The following is a 23,477-nucleotide window of genomic DNA, read 5'->3' on the forward strand; positions in this document are numbered from 1 at the left end:
CAAGGCAATCGACAATCCTGTTTAATTAAACGTGTTTTCTCAGAGAATAAATGTGTTAATACAGGACTTCTCCCTCAGCCCTATGCACCTTTTGCTCCTCCATTAGTGTGAGGGCTTCTTCTGGGCCGCCCGAGCTCGTAGGAAATCTGTCACGGTGACTGACATTTTTGCCAGGTACAGGGAACCGGTGTTCTAGCGAATAGTGGTCCTTTAAAATTGATACAACAGTCACAAGAGGTTCACATGATCTAGTAGTTTATAGTTCAATGGTAACGACATATTTATGTCAAGCATAAATAAATAGGCTTTACGTGTTTATTTCATGCGACTTTCTCTTACAGTTAAGAATAAGGTAGCATCTCTTCAAAAACTCACCTTTACACTCCTTGGATGTAGCCTAACCTGTGTCTATGGTGTTGCGCACATGGCAGCTGGCATAGCGGACAGTCGCTCCAGCGTGATCTGATGGACTAAAGGAGTTTACTTTATTCTCGACATTTCGACTTTATTCTCGAAATGCAAAATAAATAAAAAATCTTCATCCTCTATTTTTTTTTTCTTAATGTGGCCCTAATACTCCGTCGTAGAGAACACATATATATACACTAAAAACAAAAACAATACAAACAGATTGAGACAATAGTGCAATGAGCAGAGTGCACTCTGTTCATGGCAGGTCACAAGCTTTTTATATACAGTCTATGGTCACGAGGCGATTTATCTAAACAGTACATTAATGGACAAGAGTGGGAGAGTTCAATGCTCAAATCGTGATTGTTTAAAAACGACATACCATAAAGTGTTAACTGAAACATAACTTTGAAATGATTAATGAATAATCATTCACATTAAATGAACTACTCACAATGTAATGTGTTAATTTCAATCATATGTACATTTTAATAATCACAAAGTCCAGCAACAGTAAATTAAGACTGAAAACAAAAGCTGCACCATTAAACTTTCTTGGAGTTTTTATCTTATCTCATAAACACATAATTAAGAGCCGTGCAGGCAGATGCATTTATCTCCTTCTGTTGGTCACACAGACAGACTGGTGTCCATTTTAAACATGACTACATTTTCTTTTAAAACTCATTAGAGAACATCTGAACTGAGTGTAAGGCTGTTTTTACATGTTTTTCAATTAACTTGTTCTGACATCAGCTGTGTTTTTAAATATTTTAATGAAAACACAGGAACTGATCATCTCCCTCAAAATGAAGATCACAGGAAGAAATGTGACAACAGAAATGTTGAGCTTTAGCTTAAAAACAGACATAAATACATTAACATTTCAAAGGTAAGCAGACAAGTGCGTGCAGTCTGAATGTTATTAATTATATTACATACAATGAAAATAAATAATGTATATAAAAATAAAACACAATTCGTGACTAACAGTTTTCATTTGTGCACAATTTTTCACAGACTAGCCAATTTGGAAGACTGTAGAAAATTAACAAGGTGCAGTTGTAAAAGTAAATCGGAGCTCTTCGGTATAAAAAAATGCTACAACTTAAAACACACAGAGAACTAAACAAAGTATTGTAAAATTGTTATGTTGCTAATTTACATTGGAATAATCAGATGTGCTAATACATTTTGTAGTATGGCACAATATTCTGGAGATAACACTGAACCAGCATCTATTTTAACACTTGTAAAAAGAACAATAATGAAACTTAAGTTCCAACTATTTAAAGCCTGCTCCAAAAGTGTCCCTGAAGACATCTTGGACTGGTGCAGATCAATCTACATCTGGCATCTGTAATTGTCACATTTCTCTGTAACTTAGAGCCATTTGTTCCAGGGTTAACATAAATAAATAATATACTGTACTTCTTAAAAAATGCATTGGAAAATATTTCAAACCACTCAATTTGAAAGTGGACATAATTATATAAATTATAACCAGTGGAGGAATGGTTTGGTTCAGTTTAGCCTGATACTACAATTTTAACTCATAGTACCAGTAGAACTATCATGATACAAATAAGACAATATTGTATTACCATTTGAAGAAGTCCTAAAATCAGCAGTGGGTGAGGTATCCATGTACCATATAATATTTATAATCCTATCAGCACAAGGTGCTCTTTTGGGGTCTATAGGTTGATATTTCAACCACCTGTAATACATGTCTGCAATACTGAAAATTATAACTATACATTTTTCATATGAAAATGTTTTATCAGCAAAGAAACTTCATTCATTGGTTGGTTTACACATGTATGGGTTGGATGAATGTGAACATGTAATGGCCAGCAGGTGCTAATATTACCAGTCACTTTTGTCATTATGTCCTTTTCTTCACAAAGCTCTCTCACCTTGTATTTCTTTTCTTCCTTTCTTCTCACATATTTATAAGTCCTTTGGTCTTGCTACTGTCTTCGTGTACAGTGTGTCACTTGTTTTTAGAAAAGCATTTTACAACAAAAAGGGAAAGTACTTAATGCTCAATGTTCTCAGGGTCACCTGGGGCAGAAGGAGCAGTGAATGCCCCCCGTCAGGTCAGTGATGGCTCCCTCTCTTACTAAGCTTTGTAGCAGTTCGGTCTCTCTGTCCACATTGTGCATGGTCTGCTGCAGCATGGAGCTCATGGGAAGGTGGTCGTAGTAATGCAGTGGCGCTCTCTGCTGGGACAGGTTGTAACCAAAGCCTGCCAGGCTGACTTCGTCACACAGCACACTGGCCAAATTCAGTGCAGACACACCTATGGTAGGCACGTTCTGTAGAAGAAGAAAAAGACACTATTGAGGAGGAACACACTATTGTCGTCATTTTCCCCAACTGTTGTTTCTTCCACTCCTGACACAACCTGTTCCAACACAACACCATCAGTAGCCATGTTTCCATCTAATTGTCATGTGAATTTTAAGTGGACTTTTGAAATGTCGCAAAAAAGAAAAAACAGTTAATGCGAATCCATCAGCTGGTTTGGAGCAAATAAACCAGGCTACGGCAGGCGTCGTTACGTCAGTAGTTGACGTCACACGTGGCTGTAATAAACAAGATGTATGGGTTCTAAACCGGAAACAAAACTATCCGCATGAACCTGACGGCCATTGATCTTAGAAAAATGGAGAGAGGTCCTCAGGAATGTGTTTCAAGCGGACAAGCTGCTACCAGCCATGTCTCTGCGCGTTATGGGAATATCCGGTAAAACTTCAACAGCGGAAACAGTTGATCAGACGTGAGTTACAAGTTCGATACTTCAGAACTTATTCGGCAAAAGTGTTTCCAACTCCCATTTAGCGTATTAACAGTTTTTCGACAAAGGCAAAACCCACCTCCAGGTAAGAACTTTTTTGCGAAATTATGGATTTTTTTTACGAATTTTGCCGTTTCCATGGAACATGGCAAGTAATAGTCTGTTAAGATTCTCAGTCATCCAGGTCAAAGTTATCCAAGAAAGATTAAATGCAAGGGGCAGCTGGACAGGTGTAAGATACATGAAGATGTTTCGCCTCTCATCAGTAATAGTCTTATCTTCTGAAACTGCATTTGTTGTTTCTTGTACTACCTACTCCAGTACTACATACAAAATTTATTAAGGATCAAAGCAGCTTTGCTTGGGTTGCAAATTCCACCCACTACTCAAAAAAAAAAAAAAGGAAAAGAAAAACAAAAGGCACTCATAGACCTCATGGTGGCGCTATAACAATCAACTTTACGTTTTGGCAATTATCTCGAAAACGGCTTTGTTTAGAACCAAACTTCTTTCATCATTTTAATCTCTGGATTAATCTGCATCTTTTCTCCAATGGTCTTCTGCTCTAAAAATGTCAAATTATGTAACTTTTTATCACTTTTCTCAAAAACCTATTTTTGGCAATGGACCTGAAATTTGGCAGGATTATCTACGGACGTCACTGATCAAAAGTTATCAAAATAATTTTGATACGTCAATCTGTTTTTTCCCCATAAATTTTTACTTTTGTGTCTTCATGTACAATTTTACAAAAATGCCTGTAAATTCAACCAAAATATGACAAAAAGGTGATACAACAAAAATGTAAAGAGGACAATGTATACAGATGGGGTTGCTCAGTAAAAGTCAGTCATTCCCACTGAACATGTTTTATAAACTCCAAGAGACAAATATTCGGTTTAAATCTTCTAAATAAATACAGATACAGTGAAGCAGGGAAAGGATCATTACTCATATGAATATATAATTATCATGGGCAAAATAAATGGTTAGTGATCTGTATTGCAATATCCAAAACCAAACACAGGGGGGAGCCTCTCCTACACAACAGACTGTGGGCACAGCTACATGTGGTGGGAAAGTCCCCTTCACACAGAGGAAGGAGGAGAATGTCATGCTTTGTCTGCAGAGACAGAAAGACAGCCAGCAGACAGAAACCTGCTGTTTTAAAAGAGTAGCACCAGCCAGAGTTCATAATTTCATTTAAATAAAAAAAAAAAAAAAATACTCAAAACAAATTATTAACTTAAAAACGTCAATAACGCACGTTAATCCCTAGTTTGGTGTGTATTACCTGGTCACTGCCCCACCAGAGTGATCTGGGTGGAGGGTATTTCAGTAGGTCTAATGCAGTCTCTCTGATGACATGCGGGTTTAGAAGTCTGAACTTGCTGGGCTCAAGAGGGATTTGATCTGGAACTTTCCCCCAGAAGAAAAGCCAGTCCAAGAGAGGCTGCAACACAAAGCACAGATGTGTCCTAGCTCTGACCTTTAAACAGATCACCTTTTGAATCTTGATCCCTTAAAGACTATTCTCTGTTGCATCAAGATTAAAAAGAAAAGGCCAACATGAAACAGGAGTGACTGCTAACTGAAATGGAGACCCACTCAGAGGCAAAGTTCCTAAAGCATGCAGGGGTTGAGTCAAATCTAACAATTGTTACCCCACATCAACTTGCAGCTTTTTTTTCTCCAAAGTTACTGTTGAAACTATTTGTGAAGTTGTGAACAACTGCCAGGAAGTGAAATTTTCATTTTGGCAGCATGTCGGTATGTATATCATACTAACTGTATTATATTTTCAGCTACATTTATGAAATTAAGTGTTTTAGCTATTTGCTAAATATAACATAACTATTTTATGTTTTATGATGGTTGTCATCAGTAATTCAGTTTAGCTTAAAAATGATTGAAATTGTTTAGCTTTTTTGACTGTTTTTTGGTAGAAATGTATGAATATATCAATCATTTACTCTTCAGTGCTACAAGCTGTTGTAAAACACTGCTATGTGCAAGATCATTTCTTGATGTTTTTGTGCTTTTTGCTCTATGAAAATGACCATTTTCATAGAGCAATTCAGTTCTTTCTCTAGGACTGTATGCGTGGCAAGATCGAATACTCTCCAAAATAACACAAAACCCAATAAAAATGAAGCAGTAAGTATTAAACTAATTAATAATAATAATAATAATAATTAATTAATATATTTGTTATTGATCAAAATCCTGTATTAAAATGACTCAGATTAAAGCTCTTTCTATAGAGTATTTTCAGTTATTGAGAATTTCTGTTTAAATAAACAGCATCATAGTTGGATTTCTGACAATACAAGTTTTAAAATAACTTCAACACAGACACACAGACTACTACTCACCACAGCGAGCTTGTTGATCATGGCAGAGATCCAGCTGACGTCTACACCTTTATACACCACAGCAACAAACAAAGTGTGTGGGTCTGTGTCTACCCAGTGAAGCGGAGTGCCCTCTGGGTAACTCATCCTGATGCTGGTTCGATTTCCAACATCAGCTCTGAACTCTCCCAGAGGACCGCTGTTCAACCTGGAGGAGGGCGACACAGAGATTTTCAAAGTAAATCATATGGCTTTGTGGCTGACTTTGTGATGATAATCATTACCAGAAACTCAAGCGTGGATTATTGGTAGTTTGTTAACTGAGCTGTTTGTTAACTCAGCATGTCATCTACACTGATCTGGTTCTGCATCACTACTGCAACAGTGTTCCGCCATAGTTTCAAAATGAACCACAAATATTTTTACACCTCTCATAACAACATTACAGACCTCTAACGTTGTGTTTTGTGGGCGCTGCTGTGAGCTCGCATGCTCACACACTTTGGCATCAGACTTGAGACAACCACTTTTCTTTTGAGGTAACTACGGTAACGTTAACTATCTGTTTCTGTCACTCGTTTATGAGAAGGCGATTAAGCTAGCTGTCTAAATTTGGAGCGCACAAATATAAAAGCCATTTTATGCTAAACCCACTGTAACGGTGTTGCAGTATGAGAGACATGACAGAAAGTTCAAAACATATTACATGTGTACATTAAAAGAAAAACAACTACAATAAAATGTAAGGTAAATTACTTTGCACTTTACTACTAGGGTTGCAGGGAAAACAAATAAATTTGTTGACTTGTGTTGCTGTTTCATCACCATTTATAGCTCTACAAGGGGTTTATGATCAAATAGTTTACTAGAGCACAGCTTTGTTTACAAGAGTGCAACGTTCTTCATATATAGCCTCTATTTTGCACCAAATTAATGCATTTAACTTTCAAATGTACAAAATTTTCTTCCGGGGGGAGGCCAACCCAGCATAGCCTCTTAAAATCCTCCAGGAAACACTGCTGCAAGCAACATTGCTAATACAGTAACATCATAGCATTAGTATTTCTGACCTGATAATGGTGTCAAAACGATCAATCAGTGGGCCCAGATCCAGGCCTCTGAGAATGCCTCCATTTCCCATGACCACACAGCGGTGACATTTATCTGACGTCTTTCTCGGAAGGGGCGGGGAGTCAGAGTCTGGCAGCTATAAATTAAGACAGAACTTTTAGGTTTATGCACTGAATAGCACTTCCAGGAACATAAAGATGCACTTTTGTTTCATCTTTATGTTTTACTGGACTGGACAATGTAGAAATTAGCAGGCAATGTTATTATTATTTAAACCTCACCTAAATCAAATTAGCTTAAACTGCAGTTACATACTCCACTCTTCTCTGTCTGTCTTTGCCTAACCTTTGGGAAGCACCGGAATTGCATTTGCCAGCAAGAATTTGTAAATAGCAGACCGGTTCCCTATAAATTACAGCCTATGAAACATTTCAGACTGGATTAATCTTTTTCTGTCATTAAGTGCGTTTGTAGCCACTTTTTGCACATTTTCAGTGCACCCTATTAGTTAGCATCTAATCAGAGATATCCATTTTTCATTTGCTTAGTCATAAATTAAATATATCTGATATGTGAATCCATTCAAGCCATCATTGTATTATAAAATGTTTTCATGATGTTTAGAATGTCATTTGGAGTAGTAAATTAGTAGAAGCAGATTTCTTGAATTATGAGTCGTATGTCACGCATTATCAATAATATCATCCTTATTGTTATCAAATATCTTGCATTATAATTGTGATTAGTCAAATTGTAATTATTACTACAAACTACACTTGTGGAATTTTAAGAAATAATTACTGTTACAGTTGTATCAACTGCTGAGGTGTACCACTATTATTATTATTATTATTATTATTATTATTATTATTATTATATTTATGATATGTGGCGGCTTGTCTCATGTACCACTGTGAATATATAGTGACAGTTTCATCACATTTGCCAAAAAAGTTAAAAGTGACCTACTTAACCCTTTAAATTAAATTAATATGGTTACACCATAAATAATTATCAAATACTAACTAGATAATTAATATAACAGAATGAAAGAGAAAAAAGAAGTTGCATTCACCTGCTTCAGCAGGTCCTTTACTTTATCCTTAAGGCCTCTGAACCCAAACGGTGGTGGATACAGGAAGAGGTCATCAGGTATTGGGCCGCCTTTCCACAGGAAGGGCTGACTCATATAACTGGAAGCAGGGAGTCGAGCCAACAAGCTCTGCCTGGCTCTGCCAGTAAGACATTGACCCTCCAGAACTCTGAGCACGTGGTCATGCACCAGCTTCAAGTTAAACAGAGGATACGAAAACAACATGTACAAGCTCCAAGGCAGTGACATAATGACAGTGTGACTAACAGTGCCAAACAAACTCACTGCTGTTTCACTGCAGAACATCTTTCTGATATCTTTAGGTGATGTTAGTTCAGACACGTGGGGGTGGCTTTAATCAACCGTGTCACTTGTACAGAACTTCCTATATGATGACACGGTGTCGTGCTTAGTTGCATCAGCAGGCAAACACATGGTTAGTGTGTGAATGCTGTGATGCTTAATGTTATACATTAAGGTCGTAAAGGACAGTTCTCAGCGCAGGCGAACAGGCCAAGCCCCGCCCCCTTTATTTACTGTTGCTAAGTTTGTCAAACTGTCAGACCTGTCGGACTTTTATCACGGCGCTGCCACTGTCTATAACTGCACTACCTGGAGAAATGTTGTCCAATTTTTGGAAAAATTAAAAACAAACAATCTCATAAAGGAGACAGAAAGATTTGCCTTTTACATTTGGAGGTTGTATTCAGGCTGTCAAACTGATATGAAACAAATAAAGACAGAAGCTAAAGCCTATCACAGAGTAAAAGTGAACCACTGCATCACCTGATGACTAGGACAAAGCAAAATGATATTAAGGATTAACTTTGTTCCTGTATAGCTGGGTAGGTCTCTGTTCATTATTACAGTCATTAAAAAGCAGAACAGTAGGGCTTTATAACGTTATTCAGTGTTATGTTAGCTATCTTAGCTAACTAACATTACATTAGGAACAATCCACAGCCTACATTTTTTTGGATTTGTTTTAGGTTTTGGAAACTGAATTAATCGTACCTCTCCTTTCAACCTCCCTGGGTAGTGATTTTATTACAAGCGTCCAGAAACAGCGTTTGACCATACTTGGAAAAATACAGCAAAAAAAGTTAGAAAACGACTCCTTTTGCATTAGAGTCATTGGAGCGCAGCCATGAAAGTGTCGGACCTCAGTTAGAGCGAGTCCTATACTAAGCTGTGATTGGCCAGCTGCGTAATCGGGGCGTGGCTTAGTTAAAGGTCAGTTGGAGACATGGCTTTTCACAGAAAAGGAAGCTGTTCATCTTTATATTTTGATTTCAGATCTAGTTGTAGTTGTGTTAGCTTATCTTATGATTTTGTTATCTTTTGGCTTCTGTTTCAACTTTAAATTAAACTCTGGTTTTAATCGCTATTATGAAACCTGTGTAGTATCTTTAGGCAAGGCAAGTTTATTTGTATAGCACATTTCAACAACAAGGTAATTCAAAGTGCTTTACATAAAAGCAACAGGGAAATATAAAAAAAGTTTAAAAACAGGCAGGTCTCCCACCTTTGCTTATTTTACTCTTTTGATTCCCCATCTCCCACTCTATCCCCACTTTAGTTACTTAGGGACTCTAACCCTTCTTTAGATACAATCATCACTGTAAATCCAGATTGTCCATGCTACAAACTCTGGTAAAAGCGCTGTCAACAAGTTAATAGCGGACAAAACAGGGACTCTAATACTTGTAATTCTACTCGTCTCTGTTAACGGAGGATCAGCCGTGTGAGATGGTAGAATCAAAAGAGCACTCTAAGCTTTTTATATAGTGTTAATATCTAAAAACAAATGCAAATGAAAAAATTCAAAGGATATTTCAAGTCTGGCTGGTCTACAGGGCATGTCAAAACTGAGAAAAAAAGATCGCAATTTACATCATGATTCAGGTTAAATAGATTTTTTGACACTATTTTTGGGCCAGATTGCCCACCCCTACTTAACTCTCACTTTTTTATGTGCAGGGTTGACGTGCAAGTCCAGAGGTTTGCTTGTTCCTTTCTCAATCCACGGTAGGAAGACGATCATCAAACCCAGCAAACCTAAAACCACCCACGGTACCAATACACGCCTTGAGACACACACACACACACACACACACACACACACACACACACACACACACACACACGAAGGAGGGACAAACATTTCTGTTAAAGTATGAAGCACTGCATATAAATGCAGTAATTTTAAGGCTACACCACAAAATATTAATCTGAAGAAATGTATTGCGCATGTGTCAACACATGTGTCTCAACATGAACAAAGAGAATTCACCTCTAACTTTTAAACTTACAATATTGTGCATTTGCTGATAGTTTGCTTTGTTTTGTTTGGATAAAAGTACTGTTGTTGGCACTAATCTGTTCTGGTCAAATAGGCTAAATTATATTGCACTGTCCAGAAAGCCAGCTGCCTCTCTGCAAGTTGTGGTAGTTTTGGGCCCTGACCAGAAAGACCAGTTTTTGCAGTGAGAGGCTTATTTTTTTTTGCACGCTGCTAAGGCGGCAACATCATTTTTTTCTTCCCCCCAGAGTCCAGACTGTTATTATCTATGGTAGTTCAATGGAAAATCCTGTTCATGTTTTTAACAATGAAAGTGAAAATATCATGGGACACTCTTTGCTTATCACTGCTGTAAAGTTTAACTTTCGCTCTCTGAGGTTTTGTTTACTTTTTTCACCAACACCCTTTCTCCCCACTGAAAAAGATTCCTATATGGAAAACATGTAGAGCATCTCTTTAAATACCACAAGTTAAACAGACAGATATCAAATCACATGGAAAAAGAAACAAAACTGTATGAACTTGCAAAACCATGAACCACAGTTGTTTCAGAAATGACTGACTATGAGTACAGCGTTTAATTTCATGTGGGAGCATGATCAACCTGCTTTCCTACTGGGGCTGAATGATGAAGTAAAAGCTTCTCCGTTCAGTGAATTATATATTAATTAAGAGTGATTTTTAAAATCAACATCATGAAAAGTGTTCTCAAAACCCCCAAAATCCCCTCCAAGCTCACTTTTTACACTGTGAAACTCAAATGTAAAAGGTAACGATTATCATTAGGTAATAATTAATGGGAAACACTGATGACTGTTGAAGTCTTATTGGCAGATGAATCATATGCCAAACTTGTGTTTATTCAGCCATGTGAAAGGTCAATGCCGAAGAGCATGAACTCTACAAATACACTGGTGAAAACTTTCAGATGTGGGGATATTTTGCAAATGTTTTTTTAAATTATTTTCCAACCATAATCCAGTATGGTAAGTTACATTGGCTTTTTAGGAAAAATCTTGAGCTCTTGTACCTTATTACCTTACCCTTCCGGACATAAATTTAAGGAGCTCAACTCTTTTTGGATTGTAATTCGGATATCAATTCATGTGTCCAAGAGGACTCAATTACAGTTTGCCTGACAGTAATTAGGTTTGCAGTCAAGATCCAACATACACAGCTATTTAAAAGGGCAGGTGGTATGGTTGGGCCGTTAGACGATGCCATCGTCCATCAGCGATGGCTGGCAGATGGTTGAGCAGGCATCGTGATCGTAAAACACCGTCCCCTGGCAAACAAAATATTACCACCATGTGAAAGCACGTTTGAATCACCACGGACATTCCTCGGAATTGTCTTCTCCGCACACTCAGACACACAAGGGGCCTACACCTCATTTAAACACACCGGCTTACCCTTTCTCTCTCTGTCTCCCCCTCACCCGTCTACTCCACTTTCTCCATCAGCAGTACGTTTTATAAAGTTGCCTAGAAGACACAGAACTCGTCTATTCCGTATTTTTCCACCCGCGATCAGTTATCACAGCAGCAGGTGAGCCGCTTGTGGGCTTGTTAACGAGTAAAGTCTGTGCGAGTGAACACATGCACATAACACAACCGCTATGGCCCCAATGCCATCGTCCATCCCGATGTTTCAATATACATAGTCCGATGGAAATTTTTTTCAACAGTTGGCGCCATGGCCCAAAAGTCTTTTATGCCCCCCCAAATAGAGTTGTGATATTCACATTTCAGTGAGGAATAATAAAAATATGCATTTATTATTTGAAAACATATTAAAGCTAACATACAATTCACAGTGTGGCTCTGTGAGGAAACCCCCCTGCTTCCCGTCTCCCAACGTACGTGCATTTTGAATTAGCGGGAGATTCCTGGTGGCAATGCACATATCAAAACAAAGCAAGCAGCTCAGAATGCACCAAAATGGACATTAGAAAATGGTCCAAAACCCTAATAAACTGTTATATAAATTTATCATTCTTAATCATTTTATTAATTATCCTTACTTTAAATCTTTTTACCTAGATGTGCCTTGTCTTTACTTAGATTGCTGTATTATAGTCATGAATACAGTAACAAGCTCACTGTGGTTAGATCTTTGAGTAGGAGTATTGACTGCAGACGCTGTAACTATGCACGCCTTGTTCTACTGTTATCTACTGTAAATTATTACTAAAGGAGAGTCTGCAGGTGTCCAAATCTGCTGACGCTGTGACTGTATGTTTTTTCTACTGATGTTAAGACTACATGTTTAATTACTGATTAAGAGTTTGTTTGATTATCAGCTTTCAATCTCTTATTATTATAGCCTGTGTGAACTCTGAGTGAACTTGCTGAACGAAAATGCGACAGATAGATGATGAACTAAAACACGGCAGAAACTGGGTGAACAGAAAACGAGACAGACTCAGCCAGCACTGTATCAAGACTATTCTATGAAATCAAGCAATAATGAAAGTAATTGCAATGCAATTAAATGTTATTGTTGTATTAATTTTTTAAGAAATACAATTTTGTGTCAAATTATGCCTGTATAACTTTTGAAAAAATACGGTGAGACTGAAGTTGAAACATAATGGAGAACTTCTTTTCCAGTAATGTAAAAATATAGAAAGTCAACACACAATAATGAATAAACAAAATGGCAGCAGAGGATAAGAGGTTCACCATAAGGAGAGGAGTAGTTAAGCCAACACAGAGGTGAATATAAGGCAATGTCTGCTTCGACACCATCCTCTAACCTGCAGGGATGTCGTTCGGGTTTATCTGTCCTGTATTGTAATAAACTGTTTTGAACCGACTCTTGACCGTCTCCAGAGAAGTTTTTGACTGAAAACTTATAGACTATAGTAGAAAGCTAACAGTATTTTTTAACTAAGTTTAATAAGTTGGTGAGGGTGGGGACCAGGCTTTAACTGGCCCAGCCTGGCCGTACAGCTGACCCAACAAAACCCTAACACTGAATCTTAAATGACATAAGTTGTACTACATCCACATGTCCAAACGAGTCTGCTGGCCCCATACAGCAAGATAAAGACAGCCGGGTTTTGCATGCCTGCGGAGAATTGCATGCACTTCCAAAAACTTGCTTTTAAATGCAATAATATCCTTTGTGGGGTACATCAATGGTGATCAACGAAACGAAGTAGCCTATATATTTTATGAACATTTAGAGTCAGATAGCCTATGTGTTTGATATTGTTTTGATAATAGTACATGGTGCTTTTTTAGTAGTGGTAGTGTAAACGCTCTACTATGGTAGAACAACCTAGAAATAAAATGCATCTCTCCTGTCAGTGAGATAGCAGTTAAACTACATGTGTGCTGTTAACTTGTTTATAATAGAGTCGGTAAAGGAGGAGTTGGTTTGCATCACTTCAGGCAAGTCACTTACAGAAACGGCAGTAGCAATAATAACTAGCCTAACTATAGGCTATCCGAAAAATAAATCCCCACCACTAGTGCCCACCCACTGAAAATAAATGCCCCCTTCTGAGCTCAGTCTGATGCCAACGCTGCATCAGTGATGCTGGCTTCACTGCTCTCCATTCAAACCAGCGGGGTGGCTTCGTCCAGTAATATACTGTCTATGTATTTCCTTGCAACGTTGCGCATTCTACAAATCATTCAGCCCTACTCCAAACCAGCTGATGGAAACGCACATATTTTGCATTTACTTTCTTTTTCATTTTTGCAACATTTCAAAAGTCTGCTTAAAATTCTCATGACAATTAGATGGAAACATGGATGCCAAAGAGTAAAATGTAGAAGTAACTTACTGGTATCGATGGCCCACTTCAAGCAATGCCTATTATCAAAATTGACACCACTTATCTGTGAAGCCGTAGTCCACAGGTTTATTACATTCCGACAAAAATGGCTTTGTTATGTTGGCAAAGGTCCAGACAATCCAATCCAGTAAAATATTTATTCTAAAACACATTATTATAGTACACAGGGACTGCTATTGCGTCGCTTTATAATAGCCTAACTACAGTTGGCGTGTAAACAAATCATCACTTCCCAGGAAACTCAACAAACGTAACCTATTGGCCTCAGGTGAAGATACCAACGATGGTCGTTCAGTCTTGGCCACAGGTAGTCTTAACGACTGTAACGACTGTCGTCACAGCAACCAGGAACACTAACGACCCCACTGAGGTTAAATAGCTGAGTTTCCCTGCCAGTCAGTCAGAACTGAAGAAGTCCTTTTTATCTTCAACCAAGTCCAGTTGCCCTTGATTTTAACCTTCGTAGGGTAAACAAAAAAGAGTCGACACGTTGACCTTTTGAGTAACACCTTAATTGACCCAATAGAATCTTCCATGCCCTGTTCACAGCCTACAATAGCCAATGAGTGTTCACGTAGCCAGGAAGTGCCAGTCTCCTTTCTTCCGTGTATACACTGTCAGAGCCACCGAGCCACCAATTGTGCAGAGGAAGACTGGCGCTTCACACACATATAACACGCAGCAGTTAAAAAAATACGCAAGAATATTTTCCACAGACATATTTATATATTGTTGAATAAAAAATGCCTCGTGCTGGAGAACTTTAAGCTCCGCGAATACAACCTCCGTCCACACCAGCATATCACAGAGTTGATCTCTGTCTATATTAAAACGAGTTGTCGTTCACGTACAATGGGCATGCCCATGCCAGTGTAAACATCAAGTTAACGGCTAAATCTAATAATCGTGGCGGACGACAAAGCCAGGGAGGCTTGTTGGAATCGCATTGAGTAAATCTGTAGCCTAATTATCTTCACAGTGTTCTTAATGTATGTATTTTATGGGCTCTTCTTTTATGTGTAATATGATTAAGATGTACAGGTACAACTGCACACAATGTCCATTGCAATAGAAAAAAGGAGCCAACGGAGAGGGGGAATAATCCGAGACAGATTTTAATTAACAAGATTAATCTACTAGTAAAAAAACTTATAGTCTCTGACATTATAGTCACACATTTATGAGAATAACTTCACTTTTCAAGGCTGCAACCTCACACACACACACATCTGCCGTGTAGTAGGCTATGCATGCACTGGAAAGTTATATTAAACTTTGCAATCGGAATTAGCAGTGAGGAAATACTCCTGAGTTTAGCCCGCAATCACTATCATGCACCTTAGAGACTTTGCCTTGGATTAGCCGTATTCAGAAGAAAACACCAGAGTGATTGAGTTTTTATGACATTAATTTCAGGGAATTTCTGATTTTTCTTCTTGTAAATTTCACGCTTTCATCTAGGATTTTTTTTCTCGGTTTATTAACCCTCACCCTGGCTCCCTATTCTTTGGACAGGTAAAATAGTCTATCTAAATATGTGAAAACACTTCAGTTATAGCCTAGAGATGGGCTACATCTAAGAAACTATCCCGTTAAGTAAGATTCCTCTTTAAAATCACAGAGGCTGCAGGGCTCACTCTCTGAACGTAATGCTGTTGTGTTGCAGTGGAACAAATCAGGATGAAATCTAAACATATCTAAACATTTTATGAAGCGATGTGTAGCCTATTAATATCCTACTTCTCATCATCAACACTGAGAACAGATGTGGTGTGTAGTCCCCGTATACAGGATAACCTCGAGTTAACCACGAACAAAACCTGCTCGGAGCAGTTTAGAGATGCGGTGTAAATTGCCATGGCAACAGACCTCGGGTAACACCTATCCAACTTTCGTGGTATGGGTTAACCGGGAAGTAAACACCTGACGTCACAAAGTTACTCCTGAAGTTACCTGGATAAGCCAGTTACCCCGCTTCGTACTACAGGCTACAGGAGTCTTTGTGGTGTGTTATGTGAACGTTACCTGTGTGCTACCCATCGTTTTGGAAGCCTCATATTGTTCTCATTTGCAGTGGATTCTGTGAACTCCTCTGTTTTCTCTGCTGTAGCCTGAGGCCCTCTGGCTCTCAGAGGCAGTGTCCTGCACACAGGGAAAGTCAGATGCAATCTATTAGCCACATTAGTGAACAATGCAAATTGGGATACTTAAACAATAGCAGTACTTGTATCAGTTTAGATTTCTATTTTTATAAAGCAGTGCAATTTCTAATGGTGGGACATACAGACCGATGTCATTGAGTACTGTGTTGTACTGGAAAATATTGTAATTGGTACTGTATGTAGTTTGGCCAGAGCTAATGTCAGCACATTATCATGAGAGTAAACCTATGGGCAAGGCACTTAAATCAATTTTGCAATACCACAGCATTAAAATAATCTGTTACAAGTAAATGTCCTCTATTCAAAATATTACTTGTGAAAAAGTACACACGTATTAAAATAGTAAAATATACATACAGTATCAACAGCAAGACTACCCCCCCCCCTCCTTAGTTTAACTTACTTGCTTAGTTTAGCCCAATTCCTGGATGCCTATAGGATCACCATTATGTTAGCCTAATATTGCTGTTTGAAATAACTTCAGACTACACCAAATATATAAAATGTGTAAGGTTAATTGCATTTATTCTGACAAAGTGGGAAACACAGTTTGCTTCCCCAAAACTATTGTATCTCTGAAGTCTCTTTAGTCAAATCACACACATTTAGGCTATTCTGTGATCTCCTTTCAACATATTATGTAATAACCAATATTAATATTATAATATATAACGTTACACTGATGTTTTTCACTTCCATTCACTGAGCCCCCCGGGGAGGCTAAAAAGCAGCATAAACTATAAATACTCCAGTGCAGTACGCCTACAGGCATCTAAAAAATTTTTATTTAACTTGCAGTACCGTTTGCTACTTGAGTAACTTTAGTTAAATATACTTTCGCTGGCCAGTAAGCTAGCTTTCACTAATGGAAATGTCAGTAACTCTCTCCCAAGACAGCTCTACCATCTCTTTCTATTCAGCTTGTTTTTTTATTAATAACACCACAGTTGCTACCACGGAATATTTTTGGCAGTTTCGGCCAGAAAGTGGTTAATTAAAATAGCCCCTAACTAATGTTTTGTGATAAATTAATTAAGTTAACGTTACTGTAACATTAACGTTAGACCCCTCGCCGCATGGAGTTACAGGCGAAGCATGTTAGGATAATGTTACCCACAAAGCGCATTTACTTAACTTCTCTAACCCTAAATTGGTGATACTGCTGATGGACACCAGCCGAATAAAATAACGGTACTGCCACGTTCGCACTTGATTATCAAAGCGTCACTTAAGTGCCACATTTGTTGTTTTTTTTTAAATAAAATGGCCTTTGAACATGAAACGTCTTCACGCATCGGGTCTCGGCAGTTTGGGTTATTTGAGGTCATGTTAAACCAATCCAGACCACCCTAAAGAGGGGTAACATAAACATAAGAACGTTGGATAGCAGAAAACACAACGAATATTAAAAATGCCCCTCATATAGTTTGTTCCTTGGTCGTTCACGGTGGAACCGTTAGCCACGACCAGACTGTCAGCCCCGTTAACCGCAACGTACTCAATTCTTGCTTCTTTATTTTGACGTTTTCAATTAACGTTATTCACTAACCTTTCCATAGATTCCACAGTTTCGTCATGATATAACGTTAATCGCCCAGCTATAACGTTATCCCGTGACTCGTTTTCCCAGCTCGTTATCCCTGCTTCACTTATTCAGTGAGGTGGAGCCAATCATCGGCCCAAAAGTCGCCATCATTTCCGCTTTTTTCGCAATAAAAGCCCAAAACCATCTCCCTGACTTGTATCCCGTGAGCAGATGCTAACCCGCAGTCTGTTCACTGATCCAACACAGAAATGAACCAGTTTTATGCACATTTTAACTTTCATTTTATTATTAAATACAAAGACAAAAACAGATAATTTGTCTACCACATTTTATGCTTTTAGGAACGGCACCGTCTGTGGATATTGTGAAGAGTTTTTGTGTTGGGAACTCCCAATATGTGTCCTTTCATAGTCACTGCTGAGTGATTCTCCAATAGGGAACTTTGATCACTTCACAATGCCAAGGTTACATTCATTTTCAAATAAATTCATTCAGGAACAATATTCTTTAAAACACAATAACAGTTGTCACATCCACCACATTCAGTAGGGATTGAGATAAAGTTGTTATTCCTATTTATTTGCCAGATAACATGAGTTTGCCATGGGAGCTTGAGTCAACAGAACTGGGAGTGAATCCCATCCAGGTCTGTGATAATAAAGAGAATCCCCGCCAGGTGTCCTTATTTGTTACATCCAACCAATCGGACTGCGAGCTGTCCTCTCCTACTGCAGAGGTTGTTTCAGTTCAAACAGTCCTGTTCCACCTTTGACTACCTTCCCCACCACCAGGCAGGCCGAGGGGGACACCAGCTGATCGTGTGACCCTGAAAAAGGAAAGAAACACACACATAAATACAGCGACAAGGGCAGCGGTGGCTCTGAGGTTAAACTTGTGATAGGAAGACCAAAAAAGATACCGACTTCCCCCACAGCAGTCATTATAGTATATTATAGAGTACATAATGGTGAAAAGAAACTTTAGTTACTATTGCCATGAATTATGAATCCTGCTCAAACTGGATTTTATAGCCTATTTTATTTCAAAGTGACTTTTGCTCCACTAAATCTCAAAAAGTGGAAAGCTGATTTTAGTAACCTTTAGTATTTATATTTTAGTAAAAACCACACACAAGCTTCATTGTCCACCGCAGGAATGTAATATGTGTTGTATACATGCACACATTACAATCACAATTGACGCCACTGCCAACATGCCCCAGAGAGTAATTATAATCTATATAGAGCGTCTTCTCCTGAGCAGTGTCAAGACGTCCAAGAAACTAAAACAATGAATGCAATCAAAGCAAAACATGTGACAACAAGCTTCATTCTGGGTTCCGGGCAGTTGAGTTCTTGCAGTAGGAATGATAAGGATGGAAGGATATACAAATAGACAAATTCAAGCTTGCCCGTTTAAGTATGACTGAACCATCAAACCTGATTAAGCAATCCACTGTGGCACTAACTACCTCTAGAAAAGCTCTGCTAATACCCTCAAAGCTTTGTTCACTAACCTTGATCGACAGTCTTTTTTCACATTCAGGCATGCAAGAACTACAAACTCAAATCAATGTGTAGCAATCGCTTTGCATGTTATTTATCCTGGCATTATCAGAAATATAGTCTGTTCCTCACCCAGCATGGTGGCCTGTTTGAGGAATTTGTAGCTGGTCTCGAAGGTCATCTGCTGCAGAGGGGAGGAGTTGGACTGGATGGCATGCCGGTTTAAGGGCTTATATACACCCTCAAAACACATGTAATCTGCTACGAGTGACAGATGTCTGGGGTCCACCTCGATACCTAGAGACAGACACAGACAAAACCTGAGTGGTTCTGACAGCCATGTGGTCTGCAATCTGTGCAACTGGTGTTTATATATGCAGGTGGAAATATACGGGAAAAAGACAAGTTGTCAGTCTTTTAGGCGACTTTATAAAACATACTGCTGATGGAGAAAATGGAGCAGACGAGGCATCGTCTATCGGCCCAACCCTAGTGTGTGTGTGTGTGTACCATAGACGGCAAAGACATCTTTAATCTCCTTCTCTATGACCTTCAGAGCCACTTCAATCCCATAGGTGTTAGCCATGGCATGGACCTCATTGGAGTACAGTCTGTTGATGTCCAAGATCTGGTGCAAAAAACATTTCTTAAGCAATTAACCCTAACCATAAACTCTTTGATTTTTTAAGTCACAGAATTTCATATTGTTTATGTGATTTACAGTCAATTCATCTGTGAACTCTGTATACTATAGTGCTTAACCACACTATCCTGCCCACACTTACGTCACTGTGCTTGAACATTTCGTGCATGTTGATGCCTTCTGTGTTGAGAACTGTCTCTTTCTCTCCAGTCTTTGTGGTGGCTTCGTTCAGCAGGCAGCGTGTCAAGCCTCTGGTCTCCATGATGACGGCATTGTGGGCCAGTGTTGACAGAAGTGAGGTGAGGTCGAAGTGCACCTTGCTCACCGGCAAGACCAGGTCAACCTGTGAAGGGGGAGACGAGATTTGGGAGGAGGGATTGAGGTTCAAACAATATATAATATGATATATTTATAAAGCGCTGCTAACACTTTGAAGACATCTGAGAGCTGCAGTTTGTATAGTTTAGAACCAGCATATTGCTAGTTGCATAGTGCTAGCTTTTTCCTTATCTCTGCAGCAGGCTTGATATAACAGGATGCGGTGCAAAATTATAAATAGCTGCAGTACACAGCTTCATAGAGTTGTTATATACGTAAGTTCTGATGAACAGAAGGTGGTGGATCCTTTTATGTGTTTTTAGTGTTTTAGTTGGATGATAGCAGGGTATGTGACTATATAAGACTGTGGCTGCACAGACCAGCTGTAGGACAATGATTGTAGGTTGCATCCCATTCACAGCTTCTTCAGTGAAGTCTAATCTGAACAAGAACGTTCAACAGAAGGGACCTGGAAAAAGAACTTTTAAATCTGCTTGTGTAACACGTGCAAACTCACCTCACACCAGAGTTCATGCTGGACATCGTAGTGATATCTCTCTATCGCCGGGTTGGATTCCAGAACAGAGTTCACTCTCATCTGATTCAGAGTCTCCTCTCCTTCTCCTCGCCCTCTTTTTGCTCGCTTCTTCTTCTTCCTCTCCACTCCTGCAGTCTCCGGCTGGGGCTCCTCCACGTTCTCCTCCGCCCCCTCCTCTTCGTCACCCTGATCTTTATCCTCACCATCATCCGTTCCATCCTCCTCCTCCTCGTCCTCCTCACTCTCATAGTCCACCTGCCGAGGAAAGCAGAGACGGGGCGTTAATCGTTCTATAATGGCTTGAGTTTAATTGAATAAGGTTTCTTTATGTCAAACAACAGATATTGTTGTTTTCATAGCAAACACTTCATTAAAAAAAAAAAAAAAACTAGGTGAGTGAAATCAGTTTACATTCAGACTTGAAATGTAGTAGGACTTAAGTCATTTTTGCTTATCCAACTGGCAGATCTTTTTAGTCATTATAACCAAATCATATTGTAGTGGTTAAAACGCATCATCACACATTATAATGTTCTGTAATATGTTGTGTAATCATGATGTTTTGTATGCTTCAGTATTGACAGTAGAAATGTATTTTAAGGAAATGATTGGACATGTGAAAATATTGTGAAAATGCTTTATATGTACTGTTACTTCTTCCAAAATATTTAGAATGATAGAAGATGACCTTGAGTTGTAACACTTGGAGACTAGGTACAAGTTTGATTTATTTGTCACAATACAGCAGGCTGTAGAGTGAATTTAAGTTTGTAACTCCCTTCTGCTACGTAGCAGACAATATACAGTAATATAGAATCAATTATAAAAATGGTAAACAGAAATAAACTATAATCAATGGAGCAGTGCTGAGGATGAATTAGAGTTTAAGAGTCTGATAGCTTGGGGGAAAAAGCTGCTCTGCAGTCTGGTTGTGTGGCAGCTGAAACTTCTATATCTCTTCCCAGAAGGCAGCAGGGTGAACAGGTTGAGGCTGGGTGGGTACTGTCCTTTAGTATCCTTTGGGGTCTGCGTAGACACCTCACCTCACAGATATCACTGATGCTCCGGAGATGAGTACCAATGATCTTCTGAGCAGTTTTAATCACACACTGCAGAGCCCTCCATGACGGACATGGTGCAGTATGACAATAAAGTGATAAATTATTTAAAATGATTGAGGATGCTAAATTACAATTTTTAATAATTTGTTTTGCCTGAAAAATAGTATCAGTATAAATAAAGTTTATAACTGGTATTACCGGTAACTGGTTTAATCATTTGGGTGATGTAGTTTAGCTTTATGTAGCACTGCTTTAAAGTTTCACCATATTATGAATGTGACTGAGGGTGTGAAAATGTGGAGTGCTCCATTTAGACAGTAGAAAAGTGATTTTGACATGAAGTCTTCGATTTTACCGATTTACTTTAACATTGCTTTGGCATCACAATAGGTAAGTATGATTGATTTGCTGACTTATTATTACAAATTTATTACACGACTGATTTACTTTTAATTAGAGTATCATGAAAGTGCAAATATAACTGTATTAGAGTGTGTTGCCCATAACAAGTGAATTTCTTATGACGGATGTATTGATTGTTTGATGTATTATCCAAACATCCAATCACATAGTTTTTGACATGCTTTGCTCGATTGGACACCTTAGGACATCCAATCACAAGGACATGTCTGCATGGACACTAGAGATCCACCAATCCCAGCAAGCGTCTCTGTTTTCTCTATAAAAGTTGCAGTTTTTGGTATTACAGTGGGCTCAGCTGTTCTTTTGCTTTTGCGTAACCTGAAGTGTACTATAATAAAAAGGTCCTTTGAGTGAACAGCTCAAGGTACAATAGAATACGTTCACCCCTCCTGATCTCAGTGAGTAATTCCACACAGCCACACATTAGCACAGGGCCACAATCTCCTCAATGATTAAAAGTCCCAACTGGTTAAAAAAAAGAGTTCAAATCAGGGAGGGTTATGTTTGGTACTAAGGTGGGACCAGATCCTTGCAACCAAAACTATTCTGTTAGCAGGTCACTATAATGGAGTGGGCACAGCACGCTAGACAGAGCATGACTTCCAAGAGTCTATGTATCTCATGAAAATAGGATATCGTGGAAAGGTTAATTGTTTCTGTATTTAAGTCAAAAAGTGAAAGTTCCATATATTTTAGATTTATTACACATAAAGTGTAAATTAAGGGAAAAAAATGTCTTTTCCCACAAGATGCAACTGTATAAATATCTCAACATCTACTTAATGGATTGTAGTGCTAACCGATAAATCACTTTCAGGGTCACGCTGCAGCCTCTGATCTCTGTGTCGGGTCTGATCTCTTCCACATTCTCTTTCCTCGAGCTGGTGACTACACTCGTTACTGTCAGTAAGTGCTGTTGTGTATCCACAAGTATGATATATATATATATATATATATATATATATGATGATATTTAAAAAAAAGAAATAAAAAAACAGAATGAACCTTAGTTCAGTATCCTAATGTTTAAATATACAGTGGGTACGGAAAGTATTCAGACCCCTTTAAATTTTTCACTCTTTGTTTCATTGCAGCCATTTTCCAAAAATCAAAAAAGTTCATTTTATTTCTCAGTAATGTACACTCAGCACCCCATCTTGACAGAAAAAAACAGAAATGTAGAAATTTTTGCAAATTTATTAAAAAAGAAAAACTGAAATATCCCATGGTCATAAGTATTCAGACCCTTTGCTCAGTATTTAGTAGAAGCACCCTTTTGATCTAATACAGCCATGAGTCGTTTTGGGAAAGATGCAACAAGTTTTTCACATCTGGATTTGGGTATCCTCTGCCATTCCTCCTTGCAGATCCTCTCCAGTTCTGTCAGGTTGGATGGTAAACGTTGGTGGACAGCCATTTTCAGGTCTCTCCAGAGATGC

General features: G+C 38.6%; 2 protein-coding genes across 2 annotated transcripts in view; both read right to left on the bottom strand.

Annotated features, from left to right (window-relative positions):
- Window positions 1–876: 876 nt before the first annotated feature.
- Window positions 877–17,710, bottom strand: st3gal5 (ST3 beta-galactoside alpha-2,3-sialyltransferase 5). The gene is made up of 8 exons (XM_046029803.1): window positions 17,554–17,710; window positions 15,868–15,984; window positions 9,699–9,819; window positions 7,715–7,924; window positions 6,639–6,775; window positions 5,590–5,776; window positions 4,509–4,667; window positions 877–2,732 (listed from the first exon to the last, which is right to left on the bottom strand). The coding sequence occupies exons 1-8, from the start codon at window positions 17,559–17,561 to the stop codon at window positions 2,475–2,477; spliced, it is 1,197 nt and encodes a 398-aa protein (XP_045885759.1). The 5' UTR covers window positions 17,562–17,710; the 3' UTR covers window positions 877–2,474.
- Window positions 17,711–17,814: 104 nt separating this feature from the next.
- Window positions 17,815–23,477, bottom strand: part of LOC123958154 (DNA-directed RNA polymerase I subunit RPA1-like) — a 20,237-nt gene continuing 14,574 nt past the window's right edge. The window contains 5 exon segments of the mRNA XM_046031410.1: window positions 17,815–18,376; window positions 19,188–19,352; window positions 19,566–19,683; window positions 19,841–20,041; window positions 20,534–20,809. Coding sequence (XP_045887366.1) covers window positions 18,276–18,376; window positions 19,188–19,352; window positions 19,566–19,683; window positions 19,841–20,041; window positions 20,534–20,809 — 861 coding nt within the window. The 3' untranslated portion in view covers window positions 17,815–18,275.

The sequence above is a fragment of the Micropterus dolomieu genome, linkage group LG19 (genome assembly GCF_021292245.1).
Source record: "Micropterus dolomieu isolate WLL.071019.BEF.003 ecotype Adirondacks linkage group LG19, ASM2129224v1, whole genome shotgun sequence".
NCBI lineage: Eukaryota > Metazoa > Chordata > Actinopteri > Centrarchiformes > Centrarchidae > Micropterus > Micropterus dolomieu.